The 19,936-nt window shown below is 41.8% G+C and overlaps 2 protein-coding genes across 2 annotated transcripts; one reads left to right on the top strand and one right to left on the bottom strand.

Annotated features, from left to right (window-relative positions):
* Positions 1–270: 270 nt before the first annotated feature.
* Positions 271–7,208, bottom strand: arf3b (ADP-ribosylation factor 3b). Its single transcript, XM_080890464.1, has 5 exons — positions 7,142–7,208; positions 5,358–5,602; positions 5,163–5,273; positions 4,938–5,062; positions 271–2,435 (listed from the first exon to the last, which is right to left on the bottom strand). Exons 2-5 carry the CDS (start codon positions 5,503–5,505, stop codon positions 2,274–2,276), a joined length of 546 nt encoding a protein of 181 aa, XP_080746590.1. The 5' UTR covers positions 5,506–5,602; positions 7,142–7,208; the 3' UTR covers positions 271–2,273.
* Positions 7,209–12,609: 5,401 nt separating this feature from the next.
* fkbp11 (FKBP prolyl isomerase 11) lies at positions 12,610–19,354 on the top strand. The gene is made up of 6 exons (XM_080890463.1): positions 12,610–13,102; positions 13,192–13,254; positions 16,686–16,773; positions 16,896–16,929; positions 17,052–17,122; positions 19,102–19,354. Exons 1-6 carry the CDS (start codon positions 12,974–12,976, stop codon positions 19,308–19,310), a joined length of 594 nt encoding a protein of 197 aa, XP_080746589.1. The 5' UTR covers positions 12,610–12,973; the 3' UTR covers positions 19,311–19,354.
* Positions 19,355–19,936: the final 582 nt, after the last annotated feature.

Genomic DNA, 19,936 nt, shown 5'->3' with positions numbered 1-19,936 from the left:
TGGAACATCAGAGGGACAGGTCAGGTTGAGCAGCTTGGAAACAAAGTCAGAGACGGGGAATGTACTGGACAAAGCATGTTGACTATGAAGCTGCCAGAGAAAAAAAAACAAAGACAGCTAAGATTCATGGATGTGCAGAAGAGTTGGTGTGACAAAGGAAAATGCCAGGGTGAAATGGTGCTGTGTAAGCAGCCAAAACAAGAAGAAGAAGCTGTACGTATGTGGCAATGAAGCCTATTAGTTCCCGCTCCCAGCTGATGAGACAGATCATTCAGAAAATGGGTTTATTCGTAATACAGCAGGATTTTGGTTTCTTACATCACATACAGATGTCTCCATGCATTCAGCATTGAAACATGGTCTTCAACATTTTTTTTTAAATCTACTTGTGTAACTATAACGGTACAGAATGAATCATCAGAATCTTTTATTTCTCTGCACTGATTGTTTCACAGACACAGTCTACATCAAAGTTCATTTAAACCCCAAAGAGAACTGAAGAAATCTACCACCAAATATGAATCAAGTATACGGGCAAAAATCAAAAGAAAAAGAACACATTATACGACGAAATCTTTGCCTTACCATAGTGAGCTGTGGTGCGAAACCTGCCGTTAGAGGGCAATAAGGAATAAATCATTCTTTACTGGTAAGTATGAAACCAAACTCTGTGAGAGGAAATCAATCGGAATATAAGGCCACAAAAACCAAAGGATCTAACTCATGGTTACAACAGATGCTGGATATGTGCTGATAAGTTGGTAGGGCGGATGCACAGCGTGTTGCACTGTGACTGGTATATGAGTGGCAGCAGTACCCATGTGTGGCACAAAGGAATCGTTTCATTGACAGGAGTCTGCGGATTCTGCTTGTATCAGTGGCGACGCCGCAATCCCGTCTGCTGTTCGGAAAGTTGGTGGTTTGTGAATTTCTGCAAACTACAACATCGACATACCAATCCGGTTACCCTGCTTCGTTTTGCATGACTTATGCAGATACATCACTGAAATGATGGCATGTCAGATAAACATCATTACAGCCACTTATAGATTCATCAACAATATTCACATTCAGTAATACGGAGTTATCAGTTACAGCATCGTCCCCCTCCCCATCCCCACCCCCCCGGTATGCAAATTAGACACAAAAAATTTAAAAATTAAAAAAAAAAAAATCCACACAAGCAAGAGCAACCTGACGCAGTTCGAGTACTCGTATAGACAAGCAGCACAGGCCATCTGTGCTGAGTTAATGTGCTATATGCTGTTTTCACATCTAAAAAGACCATAAAGCTGACTAGTCGCTTTTTTTGTTGGCTTTTTTTTGTTGTTGTTGTTCTGAGCAAATGTTGCCACCAACTGCACTAAAAGTGGTGATTTCGGATAGTTTTGCGCATCCTACTGTAAACGGCGCGAGAACACGATGAGGGGGGAAAACATACAAATAACATCTATGCGGTTCTCTGGATGGAGAAGTACCCAACAGTGGTGGCAGGATGCATGCAGGTGAGGCAACTGAGAAAGAGTGTTGTGCGTTTTAAAATATTTAAAAACGGCGGCTTCGACGCTTCGGGTTGCCACACGGGGAGTAGAAACATGGCACAGATATCAAAAGACGTCAGAGAGCTGCTTGGGATAATACTGTCTAGGCTGCGGAGTTCAAGTACACGCTCGCAAGTCAAAAGGAAAAGCAAAGCAATCATATTAATCATTGTGACATGAATCTGCCAGATGTGACTGTTCTCAAACATGGCTCTGGAACTCTGTAGGAAAAGACATAAAAAACAACAAAAACAAGAAAAAAAAACAGGACGTGGAACAGTTCCTTTCATGGACCACTGACAACGGGAAAACATACATCAACAAAGTCAGATTGGACTCATTGCTGGAGTCCCATGTGACTCGACACAGCACCTAGAGACTAACATACAGTACATTATATACCTAAAGACGATTGGTGGACGAGAGGTGGACGGAGGAAAAGCAAGTGCCTGCTGTGATTGCTTATTGTTAGTGTGCATATGTGTGTGTCTCTGTGTGTGTGTCTGTGAGTGACTGGTTAGATACGAACATGAGAATGTGTTTTTTTTATAACCACAGAAAACCAGAAGGACCAGACCAAAAATCTAAATCTGACACCCCGCCGCCCCCACCCAAGACCCAGAATCTTTTATCAATCAAAAACCTCGGTGCTCAACCCGCACCCTCATCCCTAAAAAGAAATAAAAAGTTGGTATGGGTGTGGTCGCTGGATGCTTTCTTCCAGTTTTCTTCTTACTTCTTGTTCTTGAGTTGATTGGCCAGCCAATCGAGGCCCTCGTAGAGGCCATCGCCGCTGGTGGCGCAGGTGGCCTGGATGTACCAGTTGCGATGACGCAGAGAGTGCAAGCCCAACTTGTCTGTGATCTCTGCGGCGTTCATGGCATTTGGTAAGTCCTGTCAAAGAGCAGACGGGTCAGTGAGGAGAGAAAATTGCGCTTTCCATCTCTGCGTGGATGAATTTTCTGCATGTTTTATTTTGACTGGAGTATTATTATTACTACTTTGCAATACTCCAGTGTTTTCACAGGAGCTTTAGAGAGTAGTATGAGGGGTACCGTATTTTCACGACCATAAGGCGCACTGTGCTAAAAGGCGCAGTCTCAGTTATGTGTGCCCTTACTGTATTTAACACACACATAAGGCGCACTGGACCATAGGGCGCATACAAGTACCGTATGCGTATTTAAAAATAAAGCGGGAGCAAACCTGAATTCGGTACCTTACTCACATTTCTATTGCCGGTAATCGTCATCATCAACAACACACAAGCATACAAGTGTGCGTATTTAAAAATAAAGCAGGAGCAAAACAAAGTTTGGTACTCACATTTTTATCATCAATCAAACCCATCGAAGTCCTCATCCTCTGTGTCTGAATTGAACAGCTGCGCTAAATCTCCATCAAACATGCCAGGTTCACTGTCTTCACCGTCAGAGTCACTTTCCGTGCCGTGCGGCTCCTCGGAAACGATGCCGGCTTTTGCGAAAGCTCGAACAACAGTGCCAGCAGACATGTTAGCCCAAGCATCTACAATCCATTGGCAAATTGTGGCGTAACTCGCCCGGCGCTGCCTTCCACTCTTAGTGAAACTGTGGTCTCCACCGGTCATCCATCGCTCCCAGGCCGCTCGCAGCCTTACTTTGAACGGGCGGTTCACACCGATGTCCAGCGGTTGGAGTTCCTTTGTCAGGCCTCCCGGAATGACAGCAAGCTCACAGTTCATTTGTTTCATTAGTTTTTTCACATCGGCTGTGAGATGGGCACGCATAGAGTCACAGATTAAGAGCGATGGTGATGCGTGGAAAAAACCACCTGGTCTCCTTACATACACCTCCCTCAGCCAGTCTTTCATCATTTCCTCATCCATCCAGCCCTTTTCATTTGCCTTAATGATGATTTCTGCTGGAAACTTCTCTTTAGGCAAAGTCTTTCGCTTAAAAATCACCATAGGCGGCAGTTTCTGTCCATTAGCATGGCAGCCAAGCACAACAGTAAAAGAAGACTTTTCATACCCCGTTGTGCGTATCGCTACCGTGCTGGTCCCCTTCTTCTCCACAGTGTGACTCACCGGGATGTCAAAAGTGAGCGGGACCTCGTCCATGTTTGTGATGTGGCTGGGCTGGATGTTTTTGTCGCCGATGTGTTTGCTGCAGTAGGAGCGGAAGATGGCCAGCTTTTCCTTATAATCCGCTGGAAGTTGCTGCGCTACCGTAGTCCTGGTCCGGATGGAAAAATGGCACCGTTTCATAAAACGAAAGCACCAAGACGGACCTCCTTGGAAATGTTCAATGTTCATCTCTTCAGCTAGTGAAACTGCTTTTAGCCGAATGGTGACCGTCGAAACGCTTCTCCCGCTCGCTCTTTGCTCGATGATCCACCGCTCGAGTCTTTCCTCCAACTCGAGCCACCTCGCCTTATGTCCGCGGAAACTCAGCTGCGTTTTCTTGACCTGCCGGAGCTTGTTTTCCAGCTTCCTCCATTTGCGAAACATCGATTCGTTAATCTTAAATTCTCTCGCCGCTGCTCGATTTCCATGTTCCTCCGCGTAGCTGATGGCCTTCAGTTTAAACTGTGCTTCGTAAGCGTGTCTCTTTGCCATTTTCAGGGTTGTTAAAACAACGATGTCCTGCATAATGCACATACCTGTTCTTTTATACAGGTATGTGCGATTGTCCCGGTATATACGATCAACGCCCACACTTCACCCTTTAACGTTCTCATGGTGTTCTCTACTACGTCCTCCTTACAACACATAGGGCGCACCGCGCTATAGGGCGCGCCGCACTTTTTGAAGAAAATCTAAGACTTTTAAGTGCGCCTTATGGTCGTGAAAATACGGTAGTTATTCTCTAAGTCTTCTTCTTTCATAGGAGTATTAGAGAGTAACTTTTCTGTAGTAGAGTCTAAGAGTAGTCCTGTGAAAACACAGGAATATTAGAGCTCTTTAACAAAGCATAACAATAGTATTATAACATATAATAATAGTATTATTACAGAGTAACTAATCTCTAAACTGCTCTATAATATTCCTGCTTCATTAGAGAGTAGTCTTAAGACATTAGAGCTTAGAAAGTAACTGCTCCCTAATACTCCTGTGAAAACCTTTCTCGATGTGGAATATCACATGATGTTAATTATAAGTCTGCACCTAAATATCACTGACCTCACTAATGTGACTAGTAACATCTGTGATTACCCATTAGTTCATGTCACAATGACTGTTTTACTACCTTTTTACTACCCTGGTAATGATTACAACTCACACTATAATTTAATGCCACCTAATTTCCAGAACTGCTTTAAAATTACACAGATAAGGAAGCTGGTATTTGGGGGCTCACCCTCTGCTATGAGCCTGCTATGTGTATGAATATACGTAACACTAGAGTCTCTTGCCTGTTTATTAGCAAACACGAGGAGCACGGCATCCCTCAGCTCGTCCTCAGCCAGCATCCTCATCAGCTCCTCTCGCGCTTCGTTCACACGCTCTCTGTCATTACTGTCCACCACAAAGATTAGACCTGCAGCGGCAAGAGTAAGAAACAAAATAAACCATTTGCATTAGAAGAAGAGAAATGCAAGCATTTATGTTGCTGTGACCCTCTGATTAGCTCCGCTCACCCTGCGTGTTTTGAAAGTAGTGTCTCCAGAGAGGACGGATCTTGTCCTGCCCACCCACGTCCCACACAGTGAAGCTGATGTTCTTGTATTCCACTGTCTCCACGTTGAACCCTGAAATAAGAGGTCACACAGTGCGTGAAGCAAAACATCATATCCACTGTTGGCTGATGCGAGTAGAAAGCTGCTTTCACATACCGATTGTTGGGATTGTGGTGACTATTTCCCCCAGTTTGAGCTTATAGAGGATCGTTGTTTTTCCAGCAGCATCAAGCCCCACCATCAAGATCCTCATCTCTTTCTTCCCTATGAGGCTCTTCAGCAAATTCCCAAAAATGTTCCCCATGATTCAGACGATGTTCCTAAACGTCAGTTTAAGTGCTTGAGGCCTTTCTGCAAAGTGTCAGTTGTCCAGCGGGGATTGATTTTTTTTTTTAGGAGGGCTGAAAAGAAACAGACATTGAGAAGCAATCATGCTGGTCTTAATTATTAACATGCTGGAATGAGACAGAATGATTAACGAGCCAAACTGTCAAGTCTGTTAAATTACAATCCAGTAAATACTCTGGCTCACTCCTCCTCTCACCTCTCAAACACTAAAATGACAAAATCAAGCCAGAGAAATCTCACTTCTACATGCACGCAGCAAGACAGGTGCAAAGCTGTGTTACTCGCCCACAGTCATTATCACAGAGCGGGTGATGGAGATGCCATGACTCCAGGCTTCAGCACAATCTGTTCAGACCCTTTCTGATGCTTTTTCTCCTTCAAATGTTAGCCTGTAATGGTGCCAAGCCCTTAAAGCACATGAAAAATGTCCTATATTACAGAGCGTGGCTTGAACACATCTATAACAAAGCCATCTGGTCATAACCAGGGACAAATGACTAAAATTCTCCCTTTAGATTACTTTTACACCGAGTCATATCAGACACAAATAATGATTTTTAAAAAAGTGCCCTAGGTGGGTGTAAAATCTATACAGCACGAAGGGGAAAGGAGGGATAACCTCAGGGAAAGCAGCAAGAGGAAGGATATTTCTTTCAGGGTGGACACAGCAAGTAGAAATAGTCAAATGACAACTCAAGGGACAAAAATAACTAAAAATACTCAACACAGGTGGGATTTCTTTTCTAAGGCTGCAAAATATGCTCTGCACACTCCACCACCTAAGTATTCAAGTAAGGTCACACAAGCCAAAGACGAACAAATCAAATGAAACTATAAAAGGTACTCAAACACTGTTGATTGTATGTTTATTTTTAATGTGGACAAGAGCTGCCCAATGCCTAGTTTTTAATATGTTGTAAGTGCAGTAATTAAACAGTCCTATGCTGACAGCTATTCAGAAAGCGAGTAAACAGGCTCAGTAAGGTGAAATTTAAGACTAGAAAATAAAAGTAAACGAGGACTTCCCGCAGCCCTGTCCATGGTGCTGAACACGATCGGCACCCTGCTGCTGTTTCTGACACCAGCTCCTCTCCTCATCCAGCTACCGCAGGTTCAAACACGGCATATTTCATTAAATGGTGATCTTAGGTGGGCGAAGGGCCGCGATGTGCCGGTCTGATAGAATTCATTCAGCTGCCAGTGACTCAGGTTAGCCCGGAATGCTACGTTAGGTAACCCTTACACGGGGCTCCTGTAAAATCTCTCGTCGTTACCCAAGCTTAGTTGCACAAAGTCGCGCCTTCCCCCCCGAATTATCGCTTCTATAATAACTCTATTTATCAGTCTAGTTTGCTTCAATCGCGGAATCGATTAGACGTGACCGTAGCTAGCGTGTTGATCCGCCCCATTCATCCATCCGTCCGCTCATCACCTCAGCGGGCATCCGGCTGCTAGCGAGCCGTCACTCGTTGTTACCCGGAGCTTAATACATCCCCCACCGGACAGACATCTGCTCCACTACAGTTTCATCACCTGCCGGGAACTACATGGATTTTTGTCGTGCTGATGGTGGAGCCAGTATCCTCACTTACCTTAGCCGAGCAGTCCTCTACTATCAACGTCTCACGACACTTTCCGAGAGAAGCGACTCAGCAGCAAGCGGGATCTCGCGAGAGCAGGTGTCACTTCAACAGTACAATACGACCAAAAGGTTGTAAAAACTCTTCTCTGTTTTTCTTTTCTTTTAAAAACAAAACCAGGTTGTCTGTAAGATTATTATAGTTAACTAAAACGTCACGTAAAAGAGCGAACCGTGAATTTTAGTTAGTATTTTGGTTAACTGAAATAAAAATAGAAACTAGACTGAAACACAAAAACCGGGAACTCTGTGAAAGGATGCTGAGCAAGCTACTCAACACTAATAAACATTTAAAAATGTATAGGGAAGCTGTCCTTTATTTTACTCATTAGCAAATGGGTTGTCTGAACCTTAATCATGAGGCTTTGAGATGCCTATGACTGAGATTCAACTCGATTCAGTAAATTCTTTAATGGGTTATCTATTCTAAACTAACTATCTGTTCAGCCTTTAATAATTAAAAAGGTTAAAACTAACACCAAAACTAATACAAACAGCTAAATGAGGAAGAGGTAAAGGAAGTAAAGAGGATTTTTTTAAAAAGGAAGTGAGGAGTGAAAACAGATAGATACAGACTTTATTAACGCCACACTGGGGAAATTCACTTCTTACAACAGTACAAGGGTCAGAAAGAAAAAGTGAATAAGATATATTTTAGAAACAATAAAAACCTTGGGTCTTGAGCATTATTCAGTGGGCTGTGGACAGCCAGGGTCTCCTGTGTGTCTCTCTGTCCACCTCTGGCTCTCGGTGGGGGGAGTTTTTGCAGTCTCTCACCCTCATTTTCAAGTATGTTTCATGACAAGCACTCATTGACACTCCCCTTCTCTCTATCTCACACACACACACACACACACACACACACACACACACACACACACACTGTAACAGCATGCTGCTTAAGGAGCTGCTTGGAGCCTCCAGTCTTTTGCAGGGGGTGAAATAAAATAAGAATACTTATTACACATAGCATTCTACCTTACCTCATGCTTGGTTGAGTTGGTTAAATGAGGTCACTCATTTAAATGAGCCAGTTTATGGGAAAACAACTGTATAGATATGCAGTGCTTTTAAATCAATGGGCAATCTTTTGGATCTTTGAAATCTTAAGTCATGTAAATAGTCTGAAACATGAATGAGACATATAAATTTACACTGCACACCATGGAAAAACAACCAGCTGCTCCATGTATGAAAAAGTCCAAAAGTTGGGGTCCTTATTAGGATTAAATGCAAAATTCTGACATGTCAGAGCAGGAAAACTGCACTAACACCAACAGCAGTCACAGTCAGTTTAGGTTTAACATTTTTAGGGTCTCAGTGTTGTTCCTCACTGAGGTAAAATATACAGAAAAGACGCTTCGTCAGTGTTATTAATTACACCTGTGCTCTTCATTTTATCACCAGTGCCTCGAGGGCCTATCAGCTGCACAGTTTCTCAGACACCCACATCACAGTGTGCTGTAACACATGGGAATTTCTAAACATTTCCCAGATGCCACAAAACCCACCATTGCCCCAGTTCAGGGAATACTCTTTTAAAGTGGTTTAGTTTGTGGAGATCCTATTAAGCATAAATGCATTCAATTACATAAACTATGGATGTATAATCTTTAATGAAATAACAAACCTGTTTTTAACTCAATTAAAACAATCTTGATTGGGGTTAAGTAGATGTTCTCTTCTTACTATTTTAGTTTATCTTGATTTTGCAAAGTACAATATGAAAACAAATCAGTTCCTGAACAGTAGAGTTAGAACGTTTTATTGTAGCATAAGAGGACAATCTAGCACCTAGAGACAACAGGGAGTGGGGGAGGAGTGCAAGACTGGAGGAGATCAGTAAAATATGCAGGGCAGAGACTATGAAGAGCTTTAAATGTTATCATGAGTATTTCATAGTTCATTTGTTGTGGTACAGGCAGCCAGTGTGGTTGATTAAGCAGACATGTGGCATTTTCTGCTGACTTTTGGAGTTCAATGATCAGTAGAATTCAATAAAAAGTTTGCATGAATAAGTTTATAGTATATTTATGGGCCTCCACCGTTGTGTTGTTGAGACCAGACTGAGTTCATGATGTTGGGACTGTCTTTTGCAGAACTCATGGTTCTTTTTCATGAAGACAACTTTTTACAACAGGCTGTATGCTGAAAGTCATTGACATACTGTAGAAAGAATTTGTGACCAATCAGACTGCTCCCTGATGGTACTACATAACACATAGAAGTATTCTTGCTTATGACAACACTGAAATTGTGAATAATATGTTGCATTACACTAATGCACAAGCAAAAAATTAAACATGTAATGTAGCACATGCAATTGTTTTAATGGAACTAGAGCATTTTTAGGACAGGTTCAAACAACAGTCACAATAACAAGTGCTGAGAAAACAACTTCTTAAACCAGCTCAGCAGGTTCACCCAGAGACAACTAAAAGCTACAGATTTACTTCAATTATTTTGAATGAGTCAATCACCATCAGCTTCAGCATGGGTGCAACTGTAAATGAAAGAAATCCAAGTGCCACTGTGCCCGACACAATGTTACATAAAACTTCTGTTATGTGCAAAATTACTTGGTTTTCAGGAAATGGTTGAAATTGTTTTTCAGAACTTAGTAACACTTGTGCAATACTTCCCTGCACAGATGGGGAACAAAGTAAAGCATTTGTTGCGTAACAGTAACATGGCAAATGATCATTCTGGACTGCATAAACGAGAGGAAGTAGTTTAGCATAAATCAACCTGATTTATCATGTAGATACGAACTGTACCACGACGCATAATGGCAAATCAGAATATTATCACCATCATTGTAGTTCAGTCAAATAATTAGATTTTGGTCTCTGGATATGACTAAGCCACATGGTGCTTCATCCCGGCATGCGGTGTTGGAAGAATCACATAGCAAGCAAGACTATATGTTTGTTTTAGTTAACACCAGAGCTAAATACTATAATTAACTCCTCTGCACGAAAAACTATCCTTTGTCTAACACATGAGCATGTGGCACAAATACTGCAATCTGGGACAGTGTTCTTGCAGAGAACCTGAGTTAAATGTGTATAGACTGAAGGCCATTTCTTTAAAATTTGCTTTGAGAACTGGCAGCATTTAAGGAAGACATAAAAATACAAATGAAATGAAACACAACAGATTTGCGATACAAATAATCAATTTGGCATGCATGACTGTGACTATATGGGGTGGCACAGAGAGACTGACATAATTAAAATGTTGGATGTTTTGACCAGTTGTACCTGAATTTATACCATTTCACATTTTCTTTACGTTAAAGATGTCATTATGTTTCACAGCCCAGTACAGCATTTCTGGATATTTGTCTATTCATTCATTTGTATTTTACTGCACGTGATTTTCTGTCCCCTTTAAAGTTACAGTGTGTAAAATCTCACCAGTGGATGTCAGTAGACTGCAGTCAAATAATTTTGGTTTTCTTGCCCCTCCCACTTCAAGTGCATGATGGTAGCTACACTAGGTGCTGTACTACAAATAATTCTAGTGACTGTATATTGCCAGCCTGTTTACCTCAGCTGTCAATACGCTGGGTGAAAAGCGTCCACGTCTATTTACGCTGGAGGAGGCTGTAAAACTTTATGAAAGAAGTTTAACATGATTGATGAGTCAGTAAAGCTCATTTCTGTCTGATGACAGTGATACAGAGGTGAATTCTTAAGGATATTATTTTAACACTTTTTTTTTAATCAGAAAGTGTTGCTGTTAGCTGCTGTTAGCTGCTGTAACTGCTGTTAGCTGCTGTTAGCTGCTGTTAGATAGCGTTAGTGAAACTTACTTTGAAGTGGAGATAACATTGTTGGACTCTGAAACACCAAATAAACTCTCATACAATGTGAGAATGTAATGAAACTGTTTATCGGAAGGAAAGTGTGATTCTTAGGACACTTGAGTCTAACATTAGTTGGCATAATTTTATCTTATATGCAACTATTGCTGTTGTTTGGTCGGCTCGCTGTCAGCTGTCCTTAGAGGGTGGGGTCACATGTCTGCTGCTGACAAGCATGTTCGTACATATTTTCAGGAAATGAGGCTTGAGGAGGAGAGGTGGTGGAGATGAGGGAGGGGAGACACAATAAAAAAGAGATTATGAAAAAACACATGTACAAATGTTAAATGGTTATATGTAGCTTGAAAGATCAATTTATGATCTTTAAATTACAAAGGTGACTCTGTTCATCTGGATGAGGCTGCTGGCAGGGTTTTCGCTAATGTGTCAGGAGTATTGAAACAGTGGAGACGCATTTTTTCTAAACACAGCATCTCTGTGGTTTTCAAACCCCAAAACAAGCTGTGCCAAAAACTGGTCCACCCCAAGGATCGGGTCCCCCAGGACAAACAGAGTAATATAGCGTAAGCTGTTAAGTGCCACGAGGGTTGCCGTGATTTATACATGGGGGAAACCAAACAACCTCTGGCTAAGCGGATGGCACAACACACAAGAGCTAACTCGTCAGGCCAAAACTCCGCAGTCTATTTACACCTACAGGCCAGTAGACACTCAATGATGAGGATGTACACATCCTGGACAGGGAGGAATGCTGGTTTGAGTGGGGAGTCAAGGAGGCCACGTGAAAAGGGAAAGACCATTTCTGAATCGAGGGGGCCTGAGGGTACATATTTCACCATCTTACAGTGTTGTGATTGCAGACATTCCCCAACTTTTTGAACGGTACTCATAGCCATTTGTCAGTGATCACTGATCAATGCAATGGTCATGACAATATGGATATTATTGATCAAGAAACTGACTTCACAGCCCATTGTTCGTTAGTGTTGCTAGTTTCATTCAATATGTAAATGTATTGTTTATAAGGTTGGGGAAATGTGCAGTCAGCTGATACTGAAGGAGTCACTTGGATGAATGACCTAACACTTCTTCTCCCACTAAAAACGCTACGTCCAGATGAACAGAATGAACTAGTACATGGCCGGTCTTTAGCCACATATATAAAACATTAAGCAGAACATGGATGTCCATCTTGTATTCAAGATGGCAAAGCAACATGGCGGCTTTCACAACCTAGTTCCCGCTCCCATGTGTAATTTCAATTTGCTGGAAGACGTAATTACACACATCAGTGTGTGTTTATGACTACAACATTGATTGCTTTTCTATTAAATAACCTAAAAATTACTTACTGTACCTTTAAGAGCGGGGCATCTTAGAAAAAAAGAAAACTGATGATCAGTTGACCATTGGTTGAGAAATCAAATATAATGCTGTTCTTCAGAAAAACAACAAAACAAAGACTTTCTAGAATATTTCTAATACGATACATTATTTTACATCACTTCCGGACTAAAGCTGGGTACTACCCATCACCTTTACGTTTCCTGCAGTCTAAACCGGAGGGCATAGGGAGACGTGGCGTCTGTAGCGGAGGGGTGTTTGCTCCTCAGCACGCCGACTTTCTCCAGCATGGAGCAGCCACACAGTGAAGGAGGAGAGCCTGCAGAAGCTGCGCAGCACCGCCCCCCAGCGCCTCTGCAGAGTTTCCGCTTGACACCCACGGCAGCCTGATGGGATGCATGCGGAATGTTTGAGGCGGGCTCTTTTGGAGGACCCAGGTGTTGGGACGGCGTCCAGCAGCTATTAGGGCTTATCGCTACAGTGTTACAACACATCAGCATTACCTGGCGCTGAGCCACTTTGGACGCAGAGGTCGACGGGCACGGCTCTCTCACTCTCTTTCGCTCTGCTGATGAGTGGAGAAGACTCCTACACGGAAGTTGTTGTTGTCGGATGGCATCTCTTTCCCAGAAGTTCACAATGAGGACGGGCGTCTTTCTGCTCCTTCTCGCAGTCTTCACCTGTGGACTCGCGCAGGTAGACCACGATGACGCCCCCGAGGAGCTGCAGGTGGAGACCTTGGTGAGTATTACAATGCAATAGCAGCAGCTCTAACACAACTGCAGCCACAAAGATGCATGAGTATTAACAGCTAACTCTTCTGACCAAAGGTGAAACCCGAAACTTGCTCCATGCTTTCCAGAATGGGAGACACGCTGCAGATCCACTACACGGTGAGTCCACGGCTGCTGATGTGTATCGCTTCACTGAGATTTGCGAGGAGAGAAGCTGAGTGCGTGCGCGGTTCTTGTCTATGTGGCACCGTGTGCGTGAACCATGTGGACCTGCGCTGTGTTTGTGCATTTTCGTACACACGTAAATAAAACAAAGGCTTTGCCGCGACTGAACGGCTCTGATCGTCAGCCAGTGCTTCACTGTGTGCTTTAAATGTGGTTTTATGTGGAGATCCACTCTGATTTTACTGTGTAACGATGGGGCGGTGCAACACGTCAGCAGTAGCAGTACCAAGACCACAGCTCGTAGTTTTGCCACTCAACCTGAATATAGAAACTTACTGATTAATTATATAGATTTCAAGTGGCTAAAAACTATGTAAAATTGGCTTTTTAAAGTACATAATTTTGCCATTACAACCCAGAAGTCCAAATTTAACTGCTGCAATTCTTTTTTTCACCTGGAGTAATAATTAATATAAAAATTAGTTAGTTTGCTGATGCCTCACAGGGAATTCTGGGTTCACATCCAGTGTGTGTGGCATTTGCATTTTCTCTCTGTGTACTCAAACTTCCCACAGTCCACAGGCAAACGTGTTAATTAGTGCTACCAGTGCTGATGCATAATATCCGCAGTGGGACACATGGCTGCAACAAACCTTACATGGTCTTGACTTTGTGTCAGTTTATCAAAATCCCATTACTTCTATCTCTGAGATCACTGTCCTCTGCTCCTCCAACACGGGTCCATCTTACGGCAGCAGTTGGTCAAGTGGTGACTTTAAACTGGCCCCTCGGTGTGAATGTGAATGGTCATCTGTCTCTCTGTATTAGCTCTGTGATAGACTGCCAACGTATCCAAGGTGCGTTCAGCCCTCCCTGCCATCTTGAATTAGATAAGTGGAAGAAATGGATGAACAGATAATAAAAAATACAAATACAAAAAAAAATCTTGTGCTTCAAAGGTGGCAACAACTCACAACAAACGTCGAAAAAGACAAAAAACTAGAAAACTGTAAGCATCACTGTTATACCCATAAAAATAAAACTGTATACAACAAGAAATTAGACAGTTTGAATAGAGAATAAAACATTTGCTACGCTGTTACACCCTGGTTACTCAGTTTAGGCAAATGAAAAACATGTTTATTTATTATGAATCTTTAAACTTACATTTTGTTTTTGCACCTCTCTAGTTCACCTGGTGTTAAAAAGACATTCATTAAGGGTTCAATTAGACTCTGAGTGCTTTTTAATTGTTAATTAACGCTTCATGATTTAGCTCTTTGTGGACTCAAGTGACACAGATGGCACAGGATTGCTTAAATGAAAGTGTGTTCAAAGAATCTGCTGCAGGGAAATATTTTGCTCATATCTGACTCATATTTGGTCATTCGTTTACCAACATCCATCCATCCATCCATTCGCTTCCGCTTATCCTTTTCAGGGTCGCGGGGGGCGCTGGAGCCTATCCCAGCTGTCATAGGGCGAAAGGCGGGGTACACCCTGGACAGGTCGCCAGTCTGTCGCAGGGTCGTTTACCAACATTTATATTATAAAAACTGATATATGGTGAATTTTTTTTTTGCAGAAAGTTGCATAAAAGCTTTATATATTTATTAGATAACCAACTGGAGCTACAGTAGCTTTGCTTAGCTGAAAACAGAAATAAGAGCTAGTTTGTTTTGTCACAAGTAACAAAATTTGTTTCTAACATCTGTAAGTGATGTGTTGTGGATGTGTAGAAAGCTGGAAGGCAGATTTTGTTCCGTTAGCTCCCTCCTGGTTCCCGTCTTAGTGCCAAGGTAATCCAACCACAGACATGCCTGGCAATCAGTCTTTTCATCTAACTCTTAGCAAGACAGTGAATTACAAAACTGTCAGGACCTTCCTTTAAGGTGTAAGCACTGTGGCTTATTTTCCTAGACATGGATTAAGACGAGTCCTAGACGAAGAACTTTTTGCAATAGAGAAGTTAATTACTAATCTTTTCAGGGTTGGCATAGACTTAATCCACATCTGAGAAACTCACCAAGTGAGTCTGTCTTCTTATTGCATCAATAACTCTCTCTCACACACACACACACACACACACACACACACACACACATATATATATATATATATATATATATATATATATATATATATATATATATATATATATATATATATATATATATATATATATTATATATATATATATATATATTATATATTATATATAAAACACCCAGCACGCCCCTGCGGGCGGTTTATCCTTCAAGCTCGGGTCCTCTACCAGAGGCCTGGGAGCTTGAGGGTCCTGCGCAGTATCTTAGCTGTTCCCAGGACTGCGCTCTTCTGGACAGAGATCTCCGATGTTATTCCCGGGATCTGCTGGAGCCACTCGCCTAGCTTGGGAGTCACCGCACCTAGTGCTCCGATTACCACGGGGACCACCATTACCTTCACCCTCCACATCCTCTCGAGCTCTTCTCTGAGCCCTTGGTATTTCTCCAGCTTCTCGTGTTCCTTCTTCCTGATATTGCTGTCATTCGGAATCGCTACATCGATCACTACGGCCGTCTTCTTCTGTTTGTCTACCACCACTATGTCCGGTTGGTTAGCCACCACCATTTTGTCCGTCTGTATCTGGAAGTCCCACAGGATCTTAGCTCGGTCATTCTCCACCACCCTTGGGGGCATCTCCCATTTTGACCTCGGGACTTCCAGGTTATACTCGGCACAGATGTTCCTGTACACTATGCCGGCCACTTGGTTATGGCGTTCCATGTATGCCTTGCCTGCTAGCATCTTGCACCCTGCTGTTATGTGCTGGATTGTCTCTGGGGCATCTTTACACAGCCTGCACCTGGGGTCTTGCCTGGTGTGATAGACCCCAGCCTCTATGGATCTTGTACTCAGAGCTTGTTCTTGTGCTGCCATGATTAGTGCCTCTGTGCTGTCTTTCAGTCCAGCTTTGTCCAGCCACTGGTAGGATTTCTGGATATCAGCCACCTCCTCTATCTGCCGGTGGTACATACCGTGCAGGGGCCTGTCCTTCCATGATGGTTCCTCGTCTCCCTCCTCTTTCTTGGGTTTCTGCTGCCTGAGGTATTCACTGAGCACTCGGTCAGTTGGGGCCATCTTCCCAATGTATTCTTGGATGTTCGTTCGTATGTATATATATATATATATATATATATATATATATATATATATATATATATATATATATATATATATATATATATATATATATATATATATATTTAATGACTTCTTGTATTTATCTTTAAAGCAATAAATGTGTTTTGTGGTTAAAAAGACAGTGTTTCACGCTTCTTTAAGCTCAAACCTGCCTCTGTAAAATATGCACCCACTGAAATCTCTCAGCATTTTTTAAAAATTCTCGGCACCACCTCACTCTTCCTGTTGAATGTTTTCAGGGTAAACTGATGGATGGAAAGGTGATTGACACATCTCTATCCCGGGATCCTGTTGTTGTCGAGCTGGGGAAGAGGACAGTCATCGCTGGTAAGTTATCGAATGACAATCCTTAAGAGCAGCTCTGTCAGACTGATTAGCTTATATTACATAATTAGTGGTGGGCGTGCTTTTTATACTGATCGAATGTCTCTGTACAAATTTCATATCAGGTCTGGAGCAAAGCTTGATTGGCATCTGTGAAGGGTAAGTGAATAGCAAACCAGTTAATTCACGATGCATGCCGTCACAAATCAGAAATACCAAAGTGGATAGTTTTGAAGTGAATCTGAGGAATGCTTCCTGTATGTTTCTGTTCTCTCATTCAGGCAGAAAATCAAAGCCACTATTCCCTCTCACCTCGCATATGGAAAGAAAGGTTACCCTCCAACAATTCCAGGTACTAGACTAGAAATATCCTACAGCACATGGCAGCGTGACAAATATAAAATCAATATCATATTTCCATATGTATATATAATATAAAGGCAAATTTGGAAAACCCTATGGGTGTCAAATCCAGCGAAGTCTGTTCCAGGACTACAGCTTTAGGTGATCTGTTAAAAAAAATGCTGAGTGGATGACAGATGAACGACAAAAACAGCAAAAGCAACTGTTTCCATGACGGAGATTCAAGAGTCTTTATTATAATTATGCAAGCATAACAAAATTAAGACAATACTCCCTCACGTGATGCAAAAACTTCTGACAGAAATATAAATACAAAATACAGTATTTAAACATTAAATATATACCGACCCGTATTTAAAAGTTTATACATAGTTATGACGACAAGATGACAGGTCATACAAAGTTTGGTTAAAGAATTAATGATTTACAGGAATCACATTTCTGCAGCGACGTGCCCACACTCTCTGGCACCATCATCAAAACACCATAAAAAGAGATCATTTGTCCAGTAAAATATATGTAGATAAACACTTGACAAATTAAAGGAAAAAAAGTATAGGAGGCATCTTAGTAAGCTGCTGTTCCACCACACATCTGAATACCAGGTTTCTAAGATGTACTTTTATTACCCATCAGCCATAATAGGCTGATGGGGTATAGTCGTCACACTGTTGGGCAGCTAAATTTGTGAATGCCATAACTCAAAGGAGCTTGCAAAGAAAAGCATCTGGACTTCTTTAAGTTACTTGAAGACGTTTCATCTCTCATCCGAGAAGCTTCTTCAGTTCTAAGGTCACTCATGAACTGACCATCAGTGGTCTGTTTCAGTGAGGTTTAGTAACTGAAGGCCTTCATCATCAGTAGAAGTGTTTTACCATAAGATAAAGGCGATCACTCGTGGCTTTTCTTTCAGCTTACTATCACCTCAAGAATATATCAAGGATAAAAGATCTGATGTCTCAACAGGACCTGGAAAAACTAGTCCATGCATTCATCTTTAGTAGGCTTGATTACTGTAACAGCATCTTTACAGGTCTACCTAAAAAATCAGTCAGACAACTACAGCTCATTTAGAACTCTGCTGCTCGAGTCCTCACTAAGACCAAAAAAGTGGACCACATCAGTCCAGCTCTGAGGTCCTTACACTGGCTGCCTGTCCGTCAGAGGATAGACTTTAAAGTTCTGATGCTGGTCTATAAAGCTCTGAATGGTTTAGGACCAAAATACATCAGTGACCTCCTGACCCAGTATGAACCTTCCAGATCCCTCAGGTCATCTGGATCCGGTTTTTTATCAGTTCCCAGAGTCAGAACCAGACACGGAGAAGCTGCATTCAGCTTTTATGCTCCTTATATCTGGAACAAACTCCCAGAAAGCCTCAGATCAGCTGAAACACTCAGTTTATTTAAATCCAGGTTGAAGACTCACCTATTCTCAGCTGCATTTGAATAAAACACCAAATCCACACGTTTAAGCTTAAATTTCAAAACTTACATTTTAACTACTGATTTTATCTACTGTTCTGATTTTACTGACTGTTTTTAAAAAAAAAAATCTATTTTAAATCATGCTTTTTATTTGTTTTTGTTTTTTAATGTCTCTGTAAAGCACTTTGAATCACCTTGTTGTTGAATTGTGCTATACAAATAAACTTGCCTTGCCTGAGAGAGTCTGATCATGCCCTCAGGATGAGCTGCACCCCCCTGTCTAAGCCTTTCTGCTACATGGGGGAAACGATATCTTCTGATGTGTCCTGATTTGATTCTTCCGAGTTAATTTCTGAAAATATATGCAGAGAGGCACTGCGTTGCGTGGAAGCATTTCATTACATTGTTTTTGTTTCTCCAGTTAACTTTTATATGTTTTTCCCCTTTATTTTCTGACTCATGTAACATATAATCATAAACAATAGATATAACCTTTAAGAGCTTTTTGCAGAATAGTGACTGTGATATGGATCTGTCCTAGGTAATGCTGCTCTAGAGTTCGAGGTGGAGGTGATTTCACTCTCGCAGCAGACGCAGTGGCAGAGGATGGTCAACGATGTGTTCCCCCTGGTGTGTTTGGCCCTGGTGCCCACTCTGCTGGGCTTGGTGGGACTTTACCTCTACAAAAAGGCCAGTGCCCAGAAGGCTAGCAAAAAGAAGGCCAAGGATAAGAAGATCAAGAAGAAATAAGGACAAATCACTGAACTATTTAAATAAATGTTTTTTTAATTGAACTTGTTCTTTATGTTTGTGTTGAATTGAGATGAGATGGATTTAGAGTAGGTCCTTGTCCATTGGTAGTATGCCAAGACTTTAAAGGCTGTTATGTGCTAAGTGTCCTCTCAGGACAAACAGAAAATTGCAGGTGAAGAACCTGAAACTGACAGTGCTTGTATCTGAACAGGCTCTTTCTAGGAGGTTAGGCTCACACTGTATTCAGATCTCAAATCAAATGTATATTTAGTCCATGCAGCATGCCAGCTTCAAACATACATACAGAAGCACTGTCCTGCATTGATCTGACAGGTGGAAATCATCTTGGGAGCAATTGAGAGAGCAGAGAACAGCAAATACAGTGACATAGAAAAGTGGAGTGTGTGGGTAGGATTAATAAGAAAGGTATTTTAATTTTGAAGTTCAACAGCAAAGACTCACAGGTCAAATATTAGTATCTAGTGGGATGTGTCCAGACACACATCATATCATCATCCAGGGAGTTGGCTGTCATAATCCTGATAAATTTCCTACAGTTCAGTCACTGAAAAGAAAGATCACATTTACTTTATAGCAATACTAATTTGGGCAACTGGTAAGCT

The sequence above is a fragment of the Rhamphochromis sp. 'chilingali' genome (genome assembly GCF_963969265.1).
Source record: "Rhamphochromis sp. 'chilingali' genome assembly, chromosome: 9".
In the NCBI taxonomy this organism is placed as follows: domain Eukaryota; kingdom Metazoa; phylum Chordata; class Actinopteri; order Cichliformes; family Cichlidae; genus Rhamphochromis; species Rhamphochromis sp. 'chilingali'.
Note: the sequence above shows the minus strand (reverse complement) of the source record. Positions and strands in the feature narration are given on the sequence as shown.